Source organism: Rhincodon typus, chromosome 39 (assembly GCF_021869965.1).
Source record: "Rhincodon typus isolate 14 chromosome 39, sRhiTyp1.1, whole genome shotgun sequence".
Classification (NCBI taxonomy): Eukaryota; Metazoa; Chordata; class Chondrichthyes; order Orectolobiformes; family Rhincodontidae; genus Rhincodon; species Rhincodon typus.
Window position 1 is genome coordinate 1,304,156 of NC_063370.1, and position 18,371 is coordinate 1,322,526.

At 43.3% G+C, this 18,371-nt stretch overlaps 1 protein-coding gene across 1 annotated transcript; it reads right to left on the reverse strand.

Annotated features, from left to right (window-relative positions):
• Positions 1 to 1,416: 1,416 nt before the first annotated feature.
• Positions 1,417 to 16,653, reverse strand: LOC125487305 (leucine-rich repeat and fibronectin type III domain-containing protein 1-like protein). The gene is made up of 2 exons (XM_048618341.1): positions 16,615 to 16,653; positions 1,417 to 2,828 (listed from the first exon to the last, which is right to left on the reverse strand). Exon 2 carries the CDS (start codon positions 2,806 to 2,808, stop codon positions 1,417 to 1,419), a length of 1,392 nt encoding a protein of 463 aa, XP_048474298.1. The 5' UTR covers positions 2,809 to 2,828; positions 16,615 to 16,653.
• Between the last annotated feature and the right edge of the window lie 1,718 nt (positions 16,654 to 18,371).

Sequence of the window (18,371 nt, forward strand, 5' to 3'; positions counted from 1 at the left end):
AAATCACAAGCTTTCGGAGTGCAGCCCCTTCATCAGGTGCAGTGTGAGGGGAGAGCACACAGACCCAGAAGTTATAGGCAGAGAGATCAAGGCCAGGTAGATAAAAAGACCATACAACTGGTGTGAATGGAGTATCAGATGATAAGTCTGTCCAGGTGACCAAGAGTGTTAGATGGCGAGTAAAGTGTCAACAGCTGAATAACCAGCGAAGGGATTACTTGTAATCCAATTAAATGAGGCAGAGATAATTATAAAAAATTAAAAATAAGGTGGTGCTGGAGACAAACTAAGTGACTGGAATAACATGGTAGGTGATAACATGAAAACTTAGACCTCTGCATACTGAGAGAGCAAAGTTCAATGTAATAGAAACTGGGAATGGAAGACTGATTGGCATCTATTAAAGTGGTGACTATACTGTTTGGAAATTGAGTGGGATTTGACATGAAATTGATGTGGCAATATGAAATGGAACCATCATCATCTTGCTGTTGATCATCGTGGTTGAGGATTGCCTCACTGGATTTTGAAGTATCTATGACAAATCTCAGGAACAGGAGCAAAATGTCATGGCGGCTGGACTATCCCCTGATCCTATTGTGCTATTCCTAGATAGGAGCTTGGGAGCTCCAATTCAACATACCTCCCTGAACCAACACTGATCAAAACAATTTAGCATCTTATTCCCCTCCCACGAGCAGAGTGTTAGCTTAGGTTCTTTGCTCAAATCTTGAGAATGAGTCTGCTGACTCAGAGGAGAGAGAATTACAGCTGGAAATGAAAAAAAAATACTTTCTTCCCACAGGTTGTGCTTAAATTGCAATTTCTTTTAAAATTCTTGGACATGGACAGGGTGATTAGAAAGCAGCAGTTTCCCGTCGTCAAAAGGTTAATATAAAGAGCGCATCATTTTATGGTGAGAGTTGAGGTGTTTACAGGCGATTTGAAGAAAGATTTTCTCACTCAGAGACTGGGTGTGGGTCTGGAATGCACTGACTGGGAGGGTAGTTGAAGTGGGAGACCTCACAACCTTTAAAAGGTACCTGGATCAGCCCTTAAAGTTCGTAATATTCAAGGCTATGGGCCTGGGGCTGGAAGGTGGGACTAATGCAGATTTAATTGAGCCAAAGGGCTTCTTCTGCACTGTATGATTTGATAACTTTTCTTTAAAAGTATTTTCCAATTTTGTTTTCAGAGGAGTCTGCAGAATAAGTACATCCTTCTCCTCTGTCCCCCTATCTTTAAAAAAGTATATGTCAACCACATGGACACTTTTGTAAACAGCAAGCACAGGGATTTCAGTTGATCACGTGAAATATTAGTGTGCACTTTCAGTCACAATTTGGTGCTTGTTCATTCAGACATGGTCACTATTTCTCAGAAGGGGAATGAATTGAAAGCTGTTAAGGACATGATTTACCTGTAGACCAACGTATCATCGGTGGAGCTGTTATACTGAATTTGGTACATGCGGATCCCGGGGATCGGGCGTTGGGAGGGCCAGCGAATGAGGGCTGATGTCGTGCTCAGTTCAGTCGCCACAACTTTCTTATCCTGCAAACTCTTGGTGTCAGTGCCGTTGGAAGGCGAGCCGGATTTGGTGGACGTGGTGATGTCGGAGGAGCCCGGGGCAGGCTCCTTCACTTGGTTTGTAAAGTTGACGAGATGGGGCAGTGGGATAATCCCGATGGTGATGTTGGTGGTCGATTCTCCAGCGGCATTGGAAGCGATGCAGGTGAACATGCCGCTGTCTTTGAGAGTCGTGATCAGGATATCCAAGGTTCCGTTGTCATAGATTGTCATCCTGGACGTGTTGGAAACCAGCTTCCCCTCCGGCGAGCTCCAGAGAATAGAGGGGTCCGGATCCCCGATTGCTTTACACTTCAAGGTCACACCCTGCCCTTCCATAACAAACGTCTTTGTCGAATAAAGTCGTGTGATGAGAGGAGACTCACAAGTAAAGTCATCCTCAGAGATCGACCAAAAATACTTTCCCATCAAGTGAGATGGCGATGCACAGGTCTCCAAGTCATCTTTCCTTGTCAGGCGTCTTAGCCAAAGTAGCTCACAATTACAGTGCAGTGGATTTCCACCAAAGTTGAGAACCAATGAGAAGTACTGAGTGCCTTTGGCATTAACCAGTAGCTGAGTTCTTAGGAAAAGAGGATCAGGGGGAAGCTTTTGTAGTCTGTTGGACGTCATGTCTAATCGAGCCAACTTGTGAAGAACAGAGAATGTCCCTTCTTCGATGTGGTCAATTAGATTGTGATCCAAGGTGAGGGTGTTCAGGTTTACCATTTTGGCAATCGCTATCCAAGGAAACTGCTCCAGGTTATTATAGGACATGTCCAGATCCTCCAGGCATGTGATGAAGTCATTGAAGGATCCTTCGGAAATGTAGCTGAGCTGATTGTTGTTCAGGATTAGATGGCGGAGGTTCACCAGACCTTTCAGGTGGTCATTCACAAGCTTGGTCAACCTGTTACTGTCCAGGTGTAGAGCTCGAAGACCTCGGAGGTCACTGAAAGTGAGAGGCATGATCTGGCTGATTGTATTCCTCGACAACGTGAGGTGGACAAGGCTCGTCATGTTGGCAAAGTCTTTCCTCTTCACCATGGTGATGAAGTTGTCGGTTAGGCGCAGCTCCACCGTCCTCCTGTCGATAAACGGAGGCACAAAGAGGAGCCCGGTTTTGGCACAGAGGATTGAGAGGGAAGGGGAGAGGTTTTGGCAGATACAGCGCTTTGGACAAAGCTGAGCCTTCACAGTCAAACTGAGCAGGAGCAGAGAGAAGAGGAGCCTCTCCATGATCAATCACAACAGCAGTTCTGGAAGAGAGGAAAGAAAACAAAAGCAGGATTACAAACCCTTGAAGGAATTGACTTGTTATTGCAGAGAATAGGAAGATTGCACAACACAATGTTGTATATTTGATTGCTCAGCTTGATGTCTCATCGTACTGAACAATCTGACTCATAGTTGTTTTCTTTGAGAATACAGCTCACTGATCATGAGCACATTTTCCTCCACACTAACCAATCCTTCCTCAAAAATTTTCACCCAGCCTGCACATTTTATTAGAAATTTTGATGAAGTATATGAATAAGAAACGCAAACAGGAAATTACCGTTCAACGCTTCAACTACTTTGATTTCCCCCTTCTTTGTTTTCATTGAAGATGTTGGCTTGGGATTAGCAACATTTCCATCACTGCTGGCTGCTCACACAATGCATACTCGAGTAACTAACCACAATCAGCGGTGGCACGCTTTACAACTGAAAGGTAATTATAACCAAGTCTAATCTTGTCCTCCTATGCAGGAGCACCCACACAGTTTAATGTGGGAGCCACTCGCTAGTAGCAAGGATGAGGCTTTCCCTTCCTAGGTTGAACCAAGATTAGCAAAGCACCAGGACTGGGACTCAGTTGTGATAACAGCGTTGGATGAACTGGACACCAATATTCCTTGTCTGGGTTGTCACTTGAGAAGGTGAAGTCTTAGAGAGATGGATTGGTGAAATGGGGATGAGCCCTAAAGCAAGATGATTTTACATGCTGCAAAGAATGAGGGAGTCACAGCTAACTAACAGTGGCCGTGCAAGATGCTGCTTTTTTTCACACCTTACTATTCCTGTCAAAGGGAAGTGTTATCCTTAGTGAAGAGACATGTGGTGTAAGAGTACAAACAGACCTTTCAGCTCATTAATTCTGCTTCATTTTCTCACCTTCAGGTTTAAGTGTCTGGTTTTAAACAGCAAACTTGAACAAATTACGTTTTCTAATTATCATCTCAAACTTGTGCGATAGTTGATTTGGGAAACTTATCAAACTTTTCTTCATTCATCTATTCACCTCCAGAATTAACTACAGAACTGTTGCTTCCATCAAAATGCACTGACAGCTGTACTTCCTGAGAGAGAATCGTGACAGCTTCTCACCATCCATTGCTTTCCATCCTTTGATCTCTACATTTCCACCCCTATAATCCCCAAATAAATGACCTTCACGTCCTACCTTCCTCGGTGCTTCCTGAGCTGGACATCAGGATTAGCTATCCCCATAACTGGGCCCAAACAATCACCCTCGCCCCGTGCACACAATCTCACTGTAGTCTCTCTTGACCCTTCCTCTATCTCTGGTCTGTCTCGCTGCTCATGACCATCAGGTACTGGATGGGTAGAATGCTCCTAAATGTTGGGAAGATCAAACTCATTGACTTCATTCCTTGCCCTGATCTCTGCTCACACAGATGCCATTGCTCTCCTGCCAACAGCACGAGATTGAAGGAAATGCGATCTTGCTATTCCATTGAATCGCAGGATGACCTTTAGATCATGTGAGGCACTGTCACTAAGGCCGTAACTTCAGGCCCAACTCCACCATGCCTCAGCTTGTTCTTTGCTGAATGAAAGCCTTGTCCACGCCCTTTGTCGCCTTGACACTCAACTATTCCAATGGCTCGCTTCTTATATTCTGCTCTCCATAAATTTAAGGCTGATATGACTTCTGCTTCCATGCCCAATTCCAACCAACCCATGCTCCTCTATCCTCCCTGTGCTCACTTGCCTGCATTGGCTTCCAGCCCACAATGACTCGGTTTTAAAAAATGTCACTCACGCTTTCAAGTTCCTTCGCAGTTCCAAATCCCAAACCTACTCCACCCCCAAACCATTCATGTATCCGCTTCCAAACCATCACCCTCCAAAATATATGTGTTCAAGTGCTTCTGGCCTCTTAGTACCTTTGAATTCAACGCCTTCGACATTGTGGAGCTAGTGGCATGGTGGTAATGTCATTGAGCTAGTCATTTAGAAACCTAGCCCTTAGGGGATAACAAGGTGTGGAGCTGGAGGAACACAGTAGGCCAGGCAGCATCAGAGGAGCAGGAAAGCTGACATTTCGTTTACCGACCCTTCTTCAGAAATGACACAGGTTCAAGTTCGAGTGCAGCAGCTGGTAGAACTTACTCTGTTCATTAAATCCCAGATTGAAAGCTAGTTTAATGGCAACCATCAGAGAATGTTCTGCTTCATTAATGCTCTTTAGAGAAGGAAATCTGCTGTCATAATAGTATGGCCTACACGTGACTCCTGACCTACCGATGTGCTCCAAACTTAACTACATTCTAGAATGCCTGAACATGATACTCAGTCAAGGCTAATTAGGGAGGGGTCTGTCAATGATGTCCACATCCCAGGGACAGGTAAATAAAAACCATTGGTGTTCATGCCTTCAGTTGTCTCTTCCTTGATATTCTCTCTGTCCTTTTTCAAGGGCTCCTTAAAATTTTTCATCCAGCTTTCACTCATTTACTTTCAGAGCTTGCTTTCATTCTTCTTTTGTACATCTCTGTAAAATGCCTTGCAGCGTCTGGTTGCATTTAAGGTGCTATTTAAATGTAAGTCATCATTATTGATAAAAAAATTGAAATAACTGTGGATGCTGTAGATCAGAAATAGAAACAGAAATTGCTGGAAAAGCTCAGCAGGTCTGGCAGTATCTGTGGAGATAAATCAGAGTTAATGTTTTGGGTCAAGTGACCCTTCCTCAGAACTGGGGGTCATGGTTCGGGGGCTATGGTAGGAGCTATCTGAGAGCTGGCGCTCAGTTTCTCCAGACTACAATAGCATCACTCCTATCACAAGTTTTGAGGCTCTCCAAGATAAAGGACTGGCCTATGTCGTCAGACTGAGAGGGGGAGGGGTGTAGTGATTGTAATGAGGTCAGCCAGGTGGAGCTCATAGAATATGAGTTCCCTGACTGGGGCTGTTAACCTGGTCCAATAGGGATCCCTGGCTGATAGATATCAACAGGAGTGTCACTCTGAGAGCTGGCTCTGAGGGAGCTGGATTAGTGACAAGGGCTCTCCACATGTAAATAAAGGGTGACTTGGTGATGGGATACCGTCCTCTGTGGGGTTATTTCACTCATCACCGAATTACCTAGCTGAGGGCTTGTTAAATGCAACATAAGGACAGTCCCTGGACCACTGTGAGGGTTCAGCAGAATCCTCAGTGAATATAAGAAATAGGAGCAGAATTCAGCTCCTTATGACTGTGCCCAGTCAATTCCAGGTGAGCAACTCTCCTTGTGAAATTTGGAGCAATTAATCCTCAGACGATTATCACAGCTATAAACACTGATCATTAGTTATTCATCAGGCACACAAACCTAATCATTGACGTATTAAACATTATGTTTTTCAAACTGTGTTAGTACAAGGGAATAAAAACAAATGAATGCTTGCTGACAGGCTCTGTTGAAACTTTATTGCATGCCTTACCCAACTCCCAGCCCCGATTGATCTGTTATGTATGAAAGTACATCACAAAAAAGAGGCAAAACGACAGCGGAGAGTAATTGAGAAATAGAGTTACGAGCAGTTGGTACACTGGAATTCATCTTTTATGTGGGTGTTCACTGACATGGGACAATCACACAGGCACACTCAATAGATTTAAAGAAGGATGTTTGCCCGACTAAAGAGACAGTTTCTGTTCAAACGCCTGTTAAATTGAGAGTGGCATTAGGAGGACTTTCTAAAGAGGAGGTTGTGCTAATTCAGTTATAAGAAAGTAATCTTGCTATCAGAGATTTTGAAAAGAAATAATAGTATCGCAGTGACTGCTTAAAATTTCTTACGATTATACAGGAGCGGTGGTGACCGATCTTGTTTGGAGAAGCATATTCAATATTGTAATCATACTTCACATCCTGCAATATCCAAGTGGGATTTAAAGGACAAACAATGTTTCTGAAAACACAGGAAAGTTCAGCTGCTGAACAGATAGTTATTCTGAGCTCAGAGCTGTCAGCTGTTTGTTGTTTAGCCTACAGGCAAAGGAGATGCTCCCCATGTGCATTGTGTGAGGCACAGGTCAAGGGACCTAAAGCACTTATCGTGTTTCATTTCCTTTCAAATCAAGACCTTGCTGTGACAATGGAAGATTACTTCTTCACATTTGGGAACACATCTTGCCTATTACTCCCTGGAAATGAAATTCGTGTCTAGAGTCTTCTGCTGTTTGGGTGGAAGATGTTACTTGAGGGATAACACTTCCGTTGGAATACGAAACTTAACAAAGCCTTGTCTGAAATGGGGCCTTATTGGCAGGAGACTGCATTTTGCAGTCATGCATGAGCTAATTCATAAAGGCAGCTTGTTATTGACCAGGCGCACTCCCACATTGTCTTTGATCTTAACCAGAATTAGACCCAGTGTTTGTGCATGAGGAGGAACAGGAGAGCATCTGGGCACTGAATGAAGATAAGGCTAGGCTCAGCTTTGAGATGCTCCCTTGACCAATGCACGCCATCTTGAATCACACGTTAAAAAGACATGTCTTGGATGACATATCACATGGAGCTTGATGTCCTCAGAGTAAATCTTAGTGTCCAGGTTGTTTGGGTGATACAGTAGAAAGCTCTGTATCGATGAGGTGAGATGTGCAGCTAATAGGGTCATTAATAAGCAATAATCCTCATTAACAGGCAACTTGCCACTCCCAAGTGAAAAACTAGCTTCAGCTTCCAGAATGCAGTTTAAAAAATGCAATTAACTGTTTCCAATGTTAAGGTGGGCTTCAATGGATTTCTCACGCTTTCTGCCACATTTCCCACCATAGCAAAATGTTTGTTTTACAATGTAACCTGTACTCGAGTGCTAACAAAGGATAAACTACATTGTGTTTAAGTGAAGATCGATTTCATACATGGCACAACACTATTCTGCTTTCAAGCTGCCAGGGTTTGGCACCTCAAACCATACAGCAGAGTCTGTGCCCCTTTTCTATCCCACTGGAACAGCAACTCATGTTGCCAATATATAATGTTCTTCCCAGCCACTTTGCACAGTTTGGAACTTAGCATGTTGAAGAAAATCAAATACTCTGCATTTCAGACAATTATCATCATCATCAATTTCTTCCAGGTCAGGTACAAACAACTAAAATGGATGATGGTAAGACTAGGGGAGGGGTATGTTCATATTCTGGGACATGTCACCATTGCGAAGGAGGAGATGTTGGGTGTCTTGAGAAAGATTAAGGTGGATAAGTCCCCAGGGCCTGATGGGATCTATCTGAGGATATTGTGGAAGACAAGGGAGGACATTTCTGGGGCCTTGAGAGAGATCTTTGTAAGCCACAGGCAAGGTCTCAGAAGTCTGGAGAATAGCCAATGTTTTTCCTTTATTTAAGAAGGTCAACAGGGATAATCCAGGGAATTATAAGATGGTGGCCCTTATATCAGTGGTAGGGAAATTATTGGAGAAGATTCTTAGAGAAAAGATTTACTTGCGTTTGGAAATGAATGGACTTATTAGGGATAGTCAACATGGCTTTATGCAGGGGAGGTCTTGTCTCACAAATTTGATTGAGTTTTTTTAGTAAGTGATGAAAATGATTGAGTGTAGGGCAGCAGATGTTGTCTACATGGACTTTAGTAAAGCATTTGACAAGGTCCCTCATATTAGGCTGGTCCAGAAGATTAAGTCACATGGGCTCGACAATGAGTTGGTAAGATGGATACAAAATTGGCTTGGTCATAGGAGACAGAGGGTAGTTGTGGAGTAGTGCTTTTCTGACTGGAGATCTGTAACCAGTGGAGGTCTGTAAGGATAGGTGCTGGGACCCCTATTGTTTGTAATATATAAATGCTTGGGACGAAAATGTAGCTGGTCTGATTAGCAACTTTGCAGATGACATGAAAATTGGTGGAGTTGTGGATAGTGAGGAAGGTTGTCAAAGATATGGCAGGATATAGATTAGGTGGAATGTTGAGCAGAGAAATGGCAGATAGAATTTAATGTGGAAAAGTGTGAAACGATGCATTTTGGGAGGTCGAAAACAAGGGGAAAGTAAACAGTAAATGACAGGACCCTTAGGAGCATTGATATACAGAGGGATCTTGGGGTTGCAAGTCCATAGCTCCCTGAAAGTGGTAACACGTGTGGAAAAGGTGATAAACAAGGCATATGGCATACTTGCCTTCATCGGGCAGAGCATTGAGTATAAAAGTTGACAAGTCATGTTGCAGCTGTATAAAACGTTAGTGAGGCCATGTTTGGAGTATTATGTACAGTCATGATCACCAACTGCAGGAAGGATGTGGAGGCTTTGGAGACGGTGCAGAAGAGGTTTACCAGGATGTTGTCTGGATTGGAGCATATTAACTATAAGGAGAGGTTGGACAAACTGGGAATGTTCTTGCTGGAACATCACAGGCTAATGGGTGACCTGATAGCAGTATATCAAGTTATGAGGGCCCCGAGTAGGATGGATAGTCAGGGTCTTTTTTTCAGGGTAGAAATATCAAGTACTAGGTTTAAGGTGTGAGGGCAAAAGTTTAAAGGAGACGTTCAAGGCAATTTTTTAATGCAGAGGGTGGGAGGTGCTGGAACACGCTGCCAGGGGAGGTGGTAGAGGCAGATGCAATAGCAACGTTTAAAAGGTGCTTAGACAGACACATGAACTGGGAGGGAATAGAGGGATATGGACCTTGGAACTAGGGGATATAGCCTCAACGTATGGGGGAGCAAATTTAGGACTGAGTTGAGGAAGAACTTCTTCACCGTGGAATTCCCTGCCCAGTGAAAGATAGATTTTTGAACAGTAAAGGAATTAAGGGTCATGGTGAGTGGGTGGGTAAGTGGAGCTGAGTCCCTGAAAAGATCAGCCATGATCTTATTAAATGGTGGAGCAGGCTCAAGGAGCCAGATGGCCCACTCCTGCTCCTGTTTCTTATGTTCTTATGACCATGTGCAGGCAGATCGGATTAGTTTAGAATGGTACAGTGGTTGGCACAGACATAATGGGCCGGAAGGGTCCACTCCTGTGCTGTACTATTCTATGTTCTATTCCAAGGCTTGATTTGTACAAAACTGAAGGAAATTTGAACTTTACAAAATCATAATAGAACACTCTCTGCTCTCTCTTTCAAAGAAGGTTCTCAACAAATTGCACAAGGAACTTTAATTTTTTCTCTGTGTCACTTGTGGCCTTTGTGAAGTGAGATTGTCCTTTGACTCAAATAATCCAAACTCCAGAATCCATAACAAAAGCGGGTCAAGGAGGTGCAATTGGTTTCAGTCTCTTCTGCATCAGGATTACAGTAATGTAGGCCTGCAGAGCCACTGTGTATCATTGTCAATGTCACCCAGGCATTTCCCAGTGTGCCCGTCACTCCCAGACAAGAATCTAGAAATTTCCACTAGTTCCAGAGGGAAGCTGCCTGTAATAAATAGAACCTATTATTTCTCACTGGCTGGTTTAAGAGTCTGACAGAAAGGAGATGGAAAACGACAGATTGTCAGTTGTGTCTTAAGTTGTGGAGGTTAGAACAGTGAGCTATGAAATAATTAAAATAAAAATTACAGGTTCGCAGAACATGCTGGATCCATCAATAAATTAGAAGAGTTGTGTTAGACCTGCACCTAATTTGTCAGTTGAACCACGATGCCTGGTGTTTGCATTCACAGATTAAATGGTTTCTGAAATCTATAACTGAGCTCAGTTGATTGTCATCCTATGAAATTAAATCTGAAATTTGCTTTAAGCTTCTCTACCATTCGCTCCATCTTTTATCAGTTACTCTGCTGAGTAAGTGTCTGCTTATGGCAATGGCTGCACCTTAAAAAAGATTTCATTGGCTGTGAAATGCTTTGAGGTAGTGGTAGTCAATGCAGGTGCTATATAGATGCAAGTTTGAACTTCGTCATGAACATACTGAGGGGTTAATCTGCCCTGACACACTGGGGACACGGGAGAGCATTCAAGAGCAAGTTTCCCCGAATGTTGCTCAAAGACGCAAGTGTAATAGTCAATCAGCTTAGCTCAACCAGTTCAGCACAGCCTGGAGATTTACGCGTTAAGGAAGGTGACATGGGACATTATGAAACTGTACAAGAAATGATATGGCTCATGTAAGTTTAACCCAGAGGACCATTTCAATAAGTGAGTTGCATAGGGAAAAACTAGTGAAAGGAAGAATTCTGATGAAATGCCATTGAACCGAAATGTTAACACAACCTTTCTCTCTCTCTCCACATTCTGGCCATTTCCAGCATTTTCTGTTACCATTTTGACGCATGGCAATGCTGAATGCTGAAACAGGGCAGCATTAACATCCTGTGTTTCCTTAAACTCAAGAAAACTCAAAGAGACATTTCAACATTTTACTTGTTGGACCAATTTCCAAATTAAAACAAAGAACTGCAGACACTGAAGATCCGAAACAAAAGCAGAAATTGCTACGGAAACTCAGCATGCCTGGCAGCCTCTGTGATCAGAGAGAAAAAGCAGAGTTAATGTTTCGAATCCAGTGACCCTTCTTCAGAACCAGGACTCAAAATGTTAACTCTACTTTCTCTCCACAGAGGCTGCCAGACCTGATTTTCTCCAGCACTTTCTGCTTTTATCTGCCCACCTCTCCCCAATACCTTTGAATCCCACATAAGTACCTTCTCCACATATCCTTCGGCCCTTTCTCTTCCAAAACAGACCTCATTACTCTTCTCTCTTCTTCCATACAATTCAGTCCACAACTGGATTGCCCTCAATTCCAATGTGGAATCCTGATCCTAATTCTAATGGGTGACGCAGTGGCTCGGTAGTTAGCACTGCTCCCTCACACTGCCGGGGACACAAGTTTGATTCCAGCCTTGGGCAAATCTCTGTGTGGAACATAGAACACAGAAGAGCACAGGGCAGGAATGGCCATTTGGTCCACAATGTTGTGCCAAACATGAAGCCAAATGAAACTATTTCCTTCTGCCAGCCCTTGGTCCATATCCCTCCATCGCTTGCATATTCATGTGCTTCTCTAAACGTCTCTTAAATGCCCCTGTGCTATCTGCTTCCACCACCACCCCTAGTAGTGCGCTCCACACTCCTACCACTCTATGTGTAAAAAAACATGCCCTTTGCGTCTCCTTTGAATTTTCCCCACCCCTCAGCTTAAATGTAGGCCTCCTATATTACAGTTGGCACATGCTCCCTGGGTCTGCGTGAGTTTGCTCTGGCTTCCTCCCACAGTCCAAAGATGCGCAGGTTAGGTGGGTTAGCCATGGGAAATGCAGGGTTACAAGGATAGAGTGGAGGGTGTGGGCTTGGGTGGGCTGCTCTTCGGAGGGTCGGTGTGGATTTGATGGGCCGAATGGCCTGCTTCCACACTGTACGGATTCTAATTGCCCTCCTGGAATGTGACTGTAATGCATAATTTGCCTGGAATAATGTAACAAATCTCGTTACAATCTGAAGGAGGAGGATTAGGTGATTAGCCAAAAGTGAGTTACTTCCTTGGACAGGAGTATGAGATACAGGTAATTCCAGAGTCCAATCCACAGTCTGCCAGGATTCTGTACTGGATCAGAGGAATCCCTGACACACAAATGGACACAGGTTGGGTGAAGCGGGTAATTGAGGAGAGAGTCAGCATTCTGTTATGGAAATGCCGAATAAGATGGAATCTCCCTATGTCTCAACCATTTGTACAATTCCACCAATACAACTCATAATAAGTTACCAATTTTACAAATGCATTTAATTGAGTAATTTTACAGTCAAGATTTATTGGTAACTGATCTTTCATTTCATTTTGTCATTGTCTTGAGAAAATATAATTCACTCCAGCACAAAGGCTGACATCTGTCCATGGAATTAATCAACAGCGAATCACACAGATGTCAAGCTGGAAACTGCACCCACTGTGTGAGAGGTCACTGTGCCACATAGTTACTAGTTATTGTCACTGCTCCAATAACTCAAGTTAAACTAACTGCTTGAAGAGGGATTTATCACTTAAATGGTTCAGTGATTTATCACAATCAGCCTCACAGTAACCAGATAAAGCTAAATCTCCAAGGAAGACCTACGTGTCGCAAATCCCCTCAAATTGTCCAAGAGTCTGCAGGGATAAATGAACTATTTCTGGTTTAAGCAAAGCATGGAGACGAATAAGACTATAAGATGTAGAAGCAGAAGTAGGCCATTCAGTCCATCAAATCTGCTCCAATATTCAATGAGATCACTGGCTGTTCTGATAATCCTCAACACCACTTTCCTGGCTTTTTCCTATAACCCTTGATTCCCTCCCTGATTAAAAATCGATCTAACTCAGCCTTGAATATACTCAATGACCCAGCTTTGACAGCCCTCTGTGGTAAATAATTCTACAGATTCACTCCTCTCTGAGAGCAGAAATTCTTCCTCATCTCTGTCTTCAATGAGCGACCCTCTATTTTGAGATGATGCCCCATTGGTCCTAGATTCTCCCACATGTGGAAACAGCCTTTCCTCATCTACCCCTGTCAAGTCCTCTAAGAATCTTGCCTGTTTCAATAGATCATCTCACATTCTTCAATATTCCAACTAGTACAGGCCCAACCTACTCAAGCTTTCCTCATAAGACAGTCCTTCCATACCTGGTATCAGCCCAGTCAACCTTCTCTGGACTAGCTCTATTGCCAGTCTATCCTTCCTCAGATAACAGGGACAAAACTGCTCAAAGGATTCTAGCTGTGGCCTGACTACTGCCTTGTGTAGTTTTAGCAAAACCTTCCTATTTTTATACTCCATTCCCTTTGAAATAAAAAACAACATTCCATTTGCCTTCCCTTTGACCTGCCAAACATAGATGCTAGCTTTTTGCAATTCATATGCAAGGACCCACAAATCTCCAATAAAAGCTAAATACTGTGGATGCTGGAAATCTAAAACACAAACAGAAAAGGTCTGGCAGCAACTGTGGGGAAAGAAGCAGAGTTAACGCTTTGATTATGCATCTTCTTCATCACAGATGTTAAACAGGGAACCCATCTCCTCCCTGAGTAGGAGTAAAAGATTTCAAGACACTGAACTCCTTCAAAGGAGAACAGAGGAGGCCTCTTGGCAGACCTGGCCAAAATGTATCCCTCAGTCTACATCAGAAATAAAGTCCATATCATCTGGTTACAGTGGGAGCTTGCTGTGCGAATACAGCCTGTTGTATCACCTATAGCAACAACTGTGACTTTTCATTGTGAACTAAACAGACTGTTCTAAGCCGGGGCAATCAAAGGAGTGGCTGCAATTTTGAAAGCAAGTTTCTGGAACTCATTGTGAACTGTGTTTGCATTGCTGCTTTCTTCAAATAGTGAGGCAGGAGAGATAAGATCCCCATGGCACCAGAGTGTGTGTTTGTGTGTTTGTGTGTGTGTGTGTGTGTGTGTGTGTGTGTGTGTGTGTTCATGCATGTGTACGTGTTCACGTGTGTGCATATAGAGTGGGAATCATCCAGCAACAGATTGCTGATTGGTTTTACAACTTGTGATGCTGGAAGTTAAAAGCCTGGCAACAGCTCTCTTATTGGCTCCTGAACAAGTTAGGTATTTAAGATAGAGGAGAGAAACCTCAGAAATGCTGAAGCAGTAAATTCTGCAGGAAAAGTAACTAAAGCCCAAAAGAAACCATTTATTTTTCCCCATCAGTTTCCCTAAGCTGCTGTCAATAACCAGTAACTCAAAGACTTTACAATTAGTGTATCAATTGCCCTGTGCCTCCTGCAATTAAGTGAAAGAATCCAGAAAGGAGATCTGAGAATAAGAGGTCCTGGGAAGCAAAAGGAGCATCTCATCACAGTTTGTAGACTGATGCTATCGAACTGTGTCCCCCCCATCCATAAAACCAAGTTTTTGTTTATCTCTGTCCGTATGTGTATGAGTGTAGAGGTTTAAGATGTGGGTTAGAGTTTCAGTTAGTAAAGTTATCTGTTGATAATTTGTAGCCTGGATTACCAGTGGCTAGAATTTGTTTATTTGGAATAAATAGTATTCTTATTTAGTAGAGGAACCTAGTCAGTGTTTTCTATTAACCCGAGTCCTCCGGACAGAGTGAATTAGGAACTTTGGGTCGTTTAATTAGATCATTATTTTTTATGATGACCCAAAGAATAGTGGGACTCAAGAATTGGTGCATTTCCTAAGTGGATCATGATAGGATAAAAGTCAAAAATGCTTCTATGGTTGTACAGTGCTTTGGCACTTCCTATGTTTGAGAAATGTATTATATAAATAACAGCCTTTCAATTTATGACAATAATTTGTGTTTTATTTTCACTCAAAAATGCTATCAAGGGCAACAAACGCTGGCCCAGCCAATGACACCCAAAACCCATGAATGAATAAAACAAAGTTACAGGATGTAGCATTTATTGCCTGTCCCTAGTAGCCCTTAATACTGATAGAATCACTACATTGTGGAAGCAGGCCATTCAGCCCATCGAGTCCACACTGACCCTCTGATGAGCATCTCCACCCCCCAGACCCCCAGACCCCCAGACCCAACCCCCTACCCTATCCCTATAATCCTGCATTTCCCATGGCTAACTCACCTAGCCTGCACACTATGGGGCAATTTAGCACAGCCAATCCACCCTAATCCGCACATCTTTGGACTGTGGGAGGAAACTGGAGCACCCGGAGGAAACCCATGCAGACAGGGGGAGAATGTGCAGCCGCCCGAGGGTGGAATTGAACCCGGGTCCCTGATGCTGTGAGGAAGCAGTGCTGACCACTGAGAGGTGATAGTGAGCTACCTCTTTGAGCCACTGGTGTAGGTTGACCCACAATGTCCTTAGGGAGGGAATTCCAGGATTTTGACCCAGCGACAGTGAAGGAACAGCGATATATTTCCAAGTCAGGATGGTGAGTGGCTCGGAGGGGAACTTGCAGGGGGTGGTGTTCCCATGTATCTGCTGCCCTCGTCCTTCTCAATAGTAGTGGATGTGTGTTTAGAAGGTGCTGTCTGAGGATCTTTGGTGAGTCATTACAGTGCATCTTGTAGCTGGTACACACTGCTGCTACTGAGCATTGGTGGTGGAAGGAGTGGGATGTTTGTGGATGTGGTGCCAATCAAGTGGGGGCTGCTTTATCCTGGATGGTGTCGAGCTTCTTGAGTGTTGTTCAGTGTGTACACATCCAGGGCAAGTGGGGAGTATTCCATCACACCTTGTAGATGTTGTTACGGACCAGACAAGATCCCCTCAAAATATATTTTAAAAAGTAGCCTAGACCCTAACATTTTCTAATTTTAAAGGTAAATGTCAGGTGCTGCATTCCAGATGCAATTCAATTGATCAAACTACTGGATTTAAAGCAAAGCACACTTTGTTCATACACCATAGTTAAAATACAGCAAAAGAAAGAAGGAATTGGAATAGCGTAACTCTACTGGAAAACTTAGCAGAATAATAGATACAGTAACTGTCACTAACTCTTCCAATATAGTGACATCCCAAAAACACACCCCAGGCGAAAGGAAAATTCAGAAAACAGATTGTCTCAGATGTTATTCCCAAAGCATCCCAGCTTTTGGCTGTAACTGAGAGAGGAACAAAAAAATAATTTCCACCTCTTCAAGACTCCAACAGCAACTGCTGACAGCTAAACTAAAGATCCTGGTTCTGTGGGAGTTTGACCGCACACACACCCAACTGCTTCTACTGTTCCAAATTTTAAAAGAAAATCCGAGGCCTCACAAGCTGTTAACTCTTCTGGCTGTGGTAAACTGCTGGCCATCTCTGCCTTAAAACCTCTCTTCAAAAGAGCAGGGCAGAATAACCTCTTAAAGCCACTGCACCTTCACAATGTGGACAGGCCCTTGGGGTGTCGGGAAGTGAGTTACTCGCTACAGGATTACCAGCCTCTGACCTGCTCTTTGCAGGCCCTGCGTTCAGATAGTAGGGCCAGTTCAGTTTCTGGTCATTAGAGACTGTAACCCAACATGGGGCGGAAGAGAATAGAAAAGCAGGCAGGCAGCAATAACATTCCTGACCTCCTCCCACTCCATCGTCAGATGGTTGGGGAAGATAATGAAGCTTCTTAAGTGTCAGTTCAGACACACAATAATAGCAAAATGCAGTTACTACTCTGTAATGAGTGGAATACACTCAGACTTCAATTAAGGTAATAACTTTATCTCAGGCAGAAGCGATATAATTTATGCAACTAAAATCAGTTCTGTACTACACACAGAGCAAATCTATATTTATACATATTTCAGAGCATTAATCTCTTTTTGGTCTTATGAACAACTTAATTAATTTGAAAATGGAATGACAATTGTCAGAGTCCTTTGGCAGGGTTCACGTTATCTGTTCTTCAAAGAGTGAAAAAAGTCTTCAATGGAGAGTGATGATATTAAACTGGAAATAAGCATCTGTTTCTTGGTGAGCTGGTTTAGCTCAGGCAGATTCCACTGGGTAGCAACAATCCGTTTCACATCACTGACCTCTCACTTTACATTCAAATGGCTACTAAGGACATTTCCCCTTATCCCACCTCTGCTGGGCAGTAGTTCTGTGTTGACCGACAGACATAAGTGGTCCTCTTGTTAATTTTAAATACCAGGATGGAGCGTGAAGGCCAGACCTTCAAACAGGAGTCAGGATCCAGTGTGGATGCGATTTGAAATTTGTAATCCTGAGGGTCAATTCTGGGATAATTTGAAATCTTCAAAGGGGAGGGAGTGGGATATCCAATTGGCACAAATCAATGGCCAGTTATGCCTCTTAAAGAAATCATCAACTGGTCTGTCTGGTGGAGAATGGAATTTTAACAGTTATTTTTCCCACTGAACCCAAATATTTTGGGATGTGTCACTGTACATGCTGTTGGGTTGACTCAAAGCCAAAGAAAGCTAATCTGCTATGGAGTCGTCGAGTCGTACAGAACAGAAACAGACCTTTTGGTCCAACTAGTCCATGCCGACCAGGTATCGCAAACTAAACTAGTCCCATTTGCCTGTGTTTGGCCCATATCCCTCTAAACTTTTCCTATCCATGTACCTGTCCAAATGTTTTTTAAATGTTCTAATTGTGCCTGCATCTACCACTTCCTCTGGCAGTTTATTTCACATATGGATCACCCTCTGCGTGAAAAAATTGTCCCTCATTTTCTTTCTAAATCTTCCTCCCCTCTTTAAAAACATGCACCTTAGTTTTGATCTCTCCCACCCTAGGGAAAAGACTTTTGCTATTCACCTTATCATGGTTTTATAAAGGTCTATAAGGTTGCCCCTCAGCCTCCTATGCTCCAGTGAAAAAAATCCCAGCCTATCCAGCCTCTCCTCAAACCCTCTTGTAAATTCTTGTAAATTTTTTCTGCACCTTTTCCAATTTAATAATATTCTTCCTATAGCAGGGCAGCCACTATTCCAAAAGTGGCTTCACCTATGTCTTGTACAACTGCAATATAGAACCCTACAGTGTGGAAACAGGCCCTTCAGCCCAACAAGTCCACACTGAACCTCAGAGCATCCCACCCAGACCCATCCCCTTATAACCCACCTAACCTACACATCCCTGAACACTATGGGCAATTTAGCATGGCCAATCC

What these genes read in the sequence shown, in the direction of transcription:
- LOC125487305 (XM_048618341.1), bottom strand. Translation starts at nt 2,808, where the DNA reads ATGGAGAGGCTCCTCTTCTCTCTGCTCCTGCTCAGTTTGACTGTGAAG.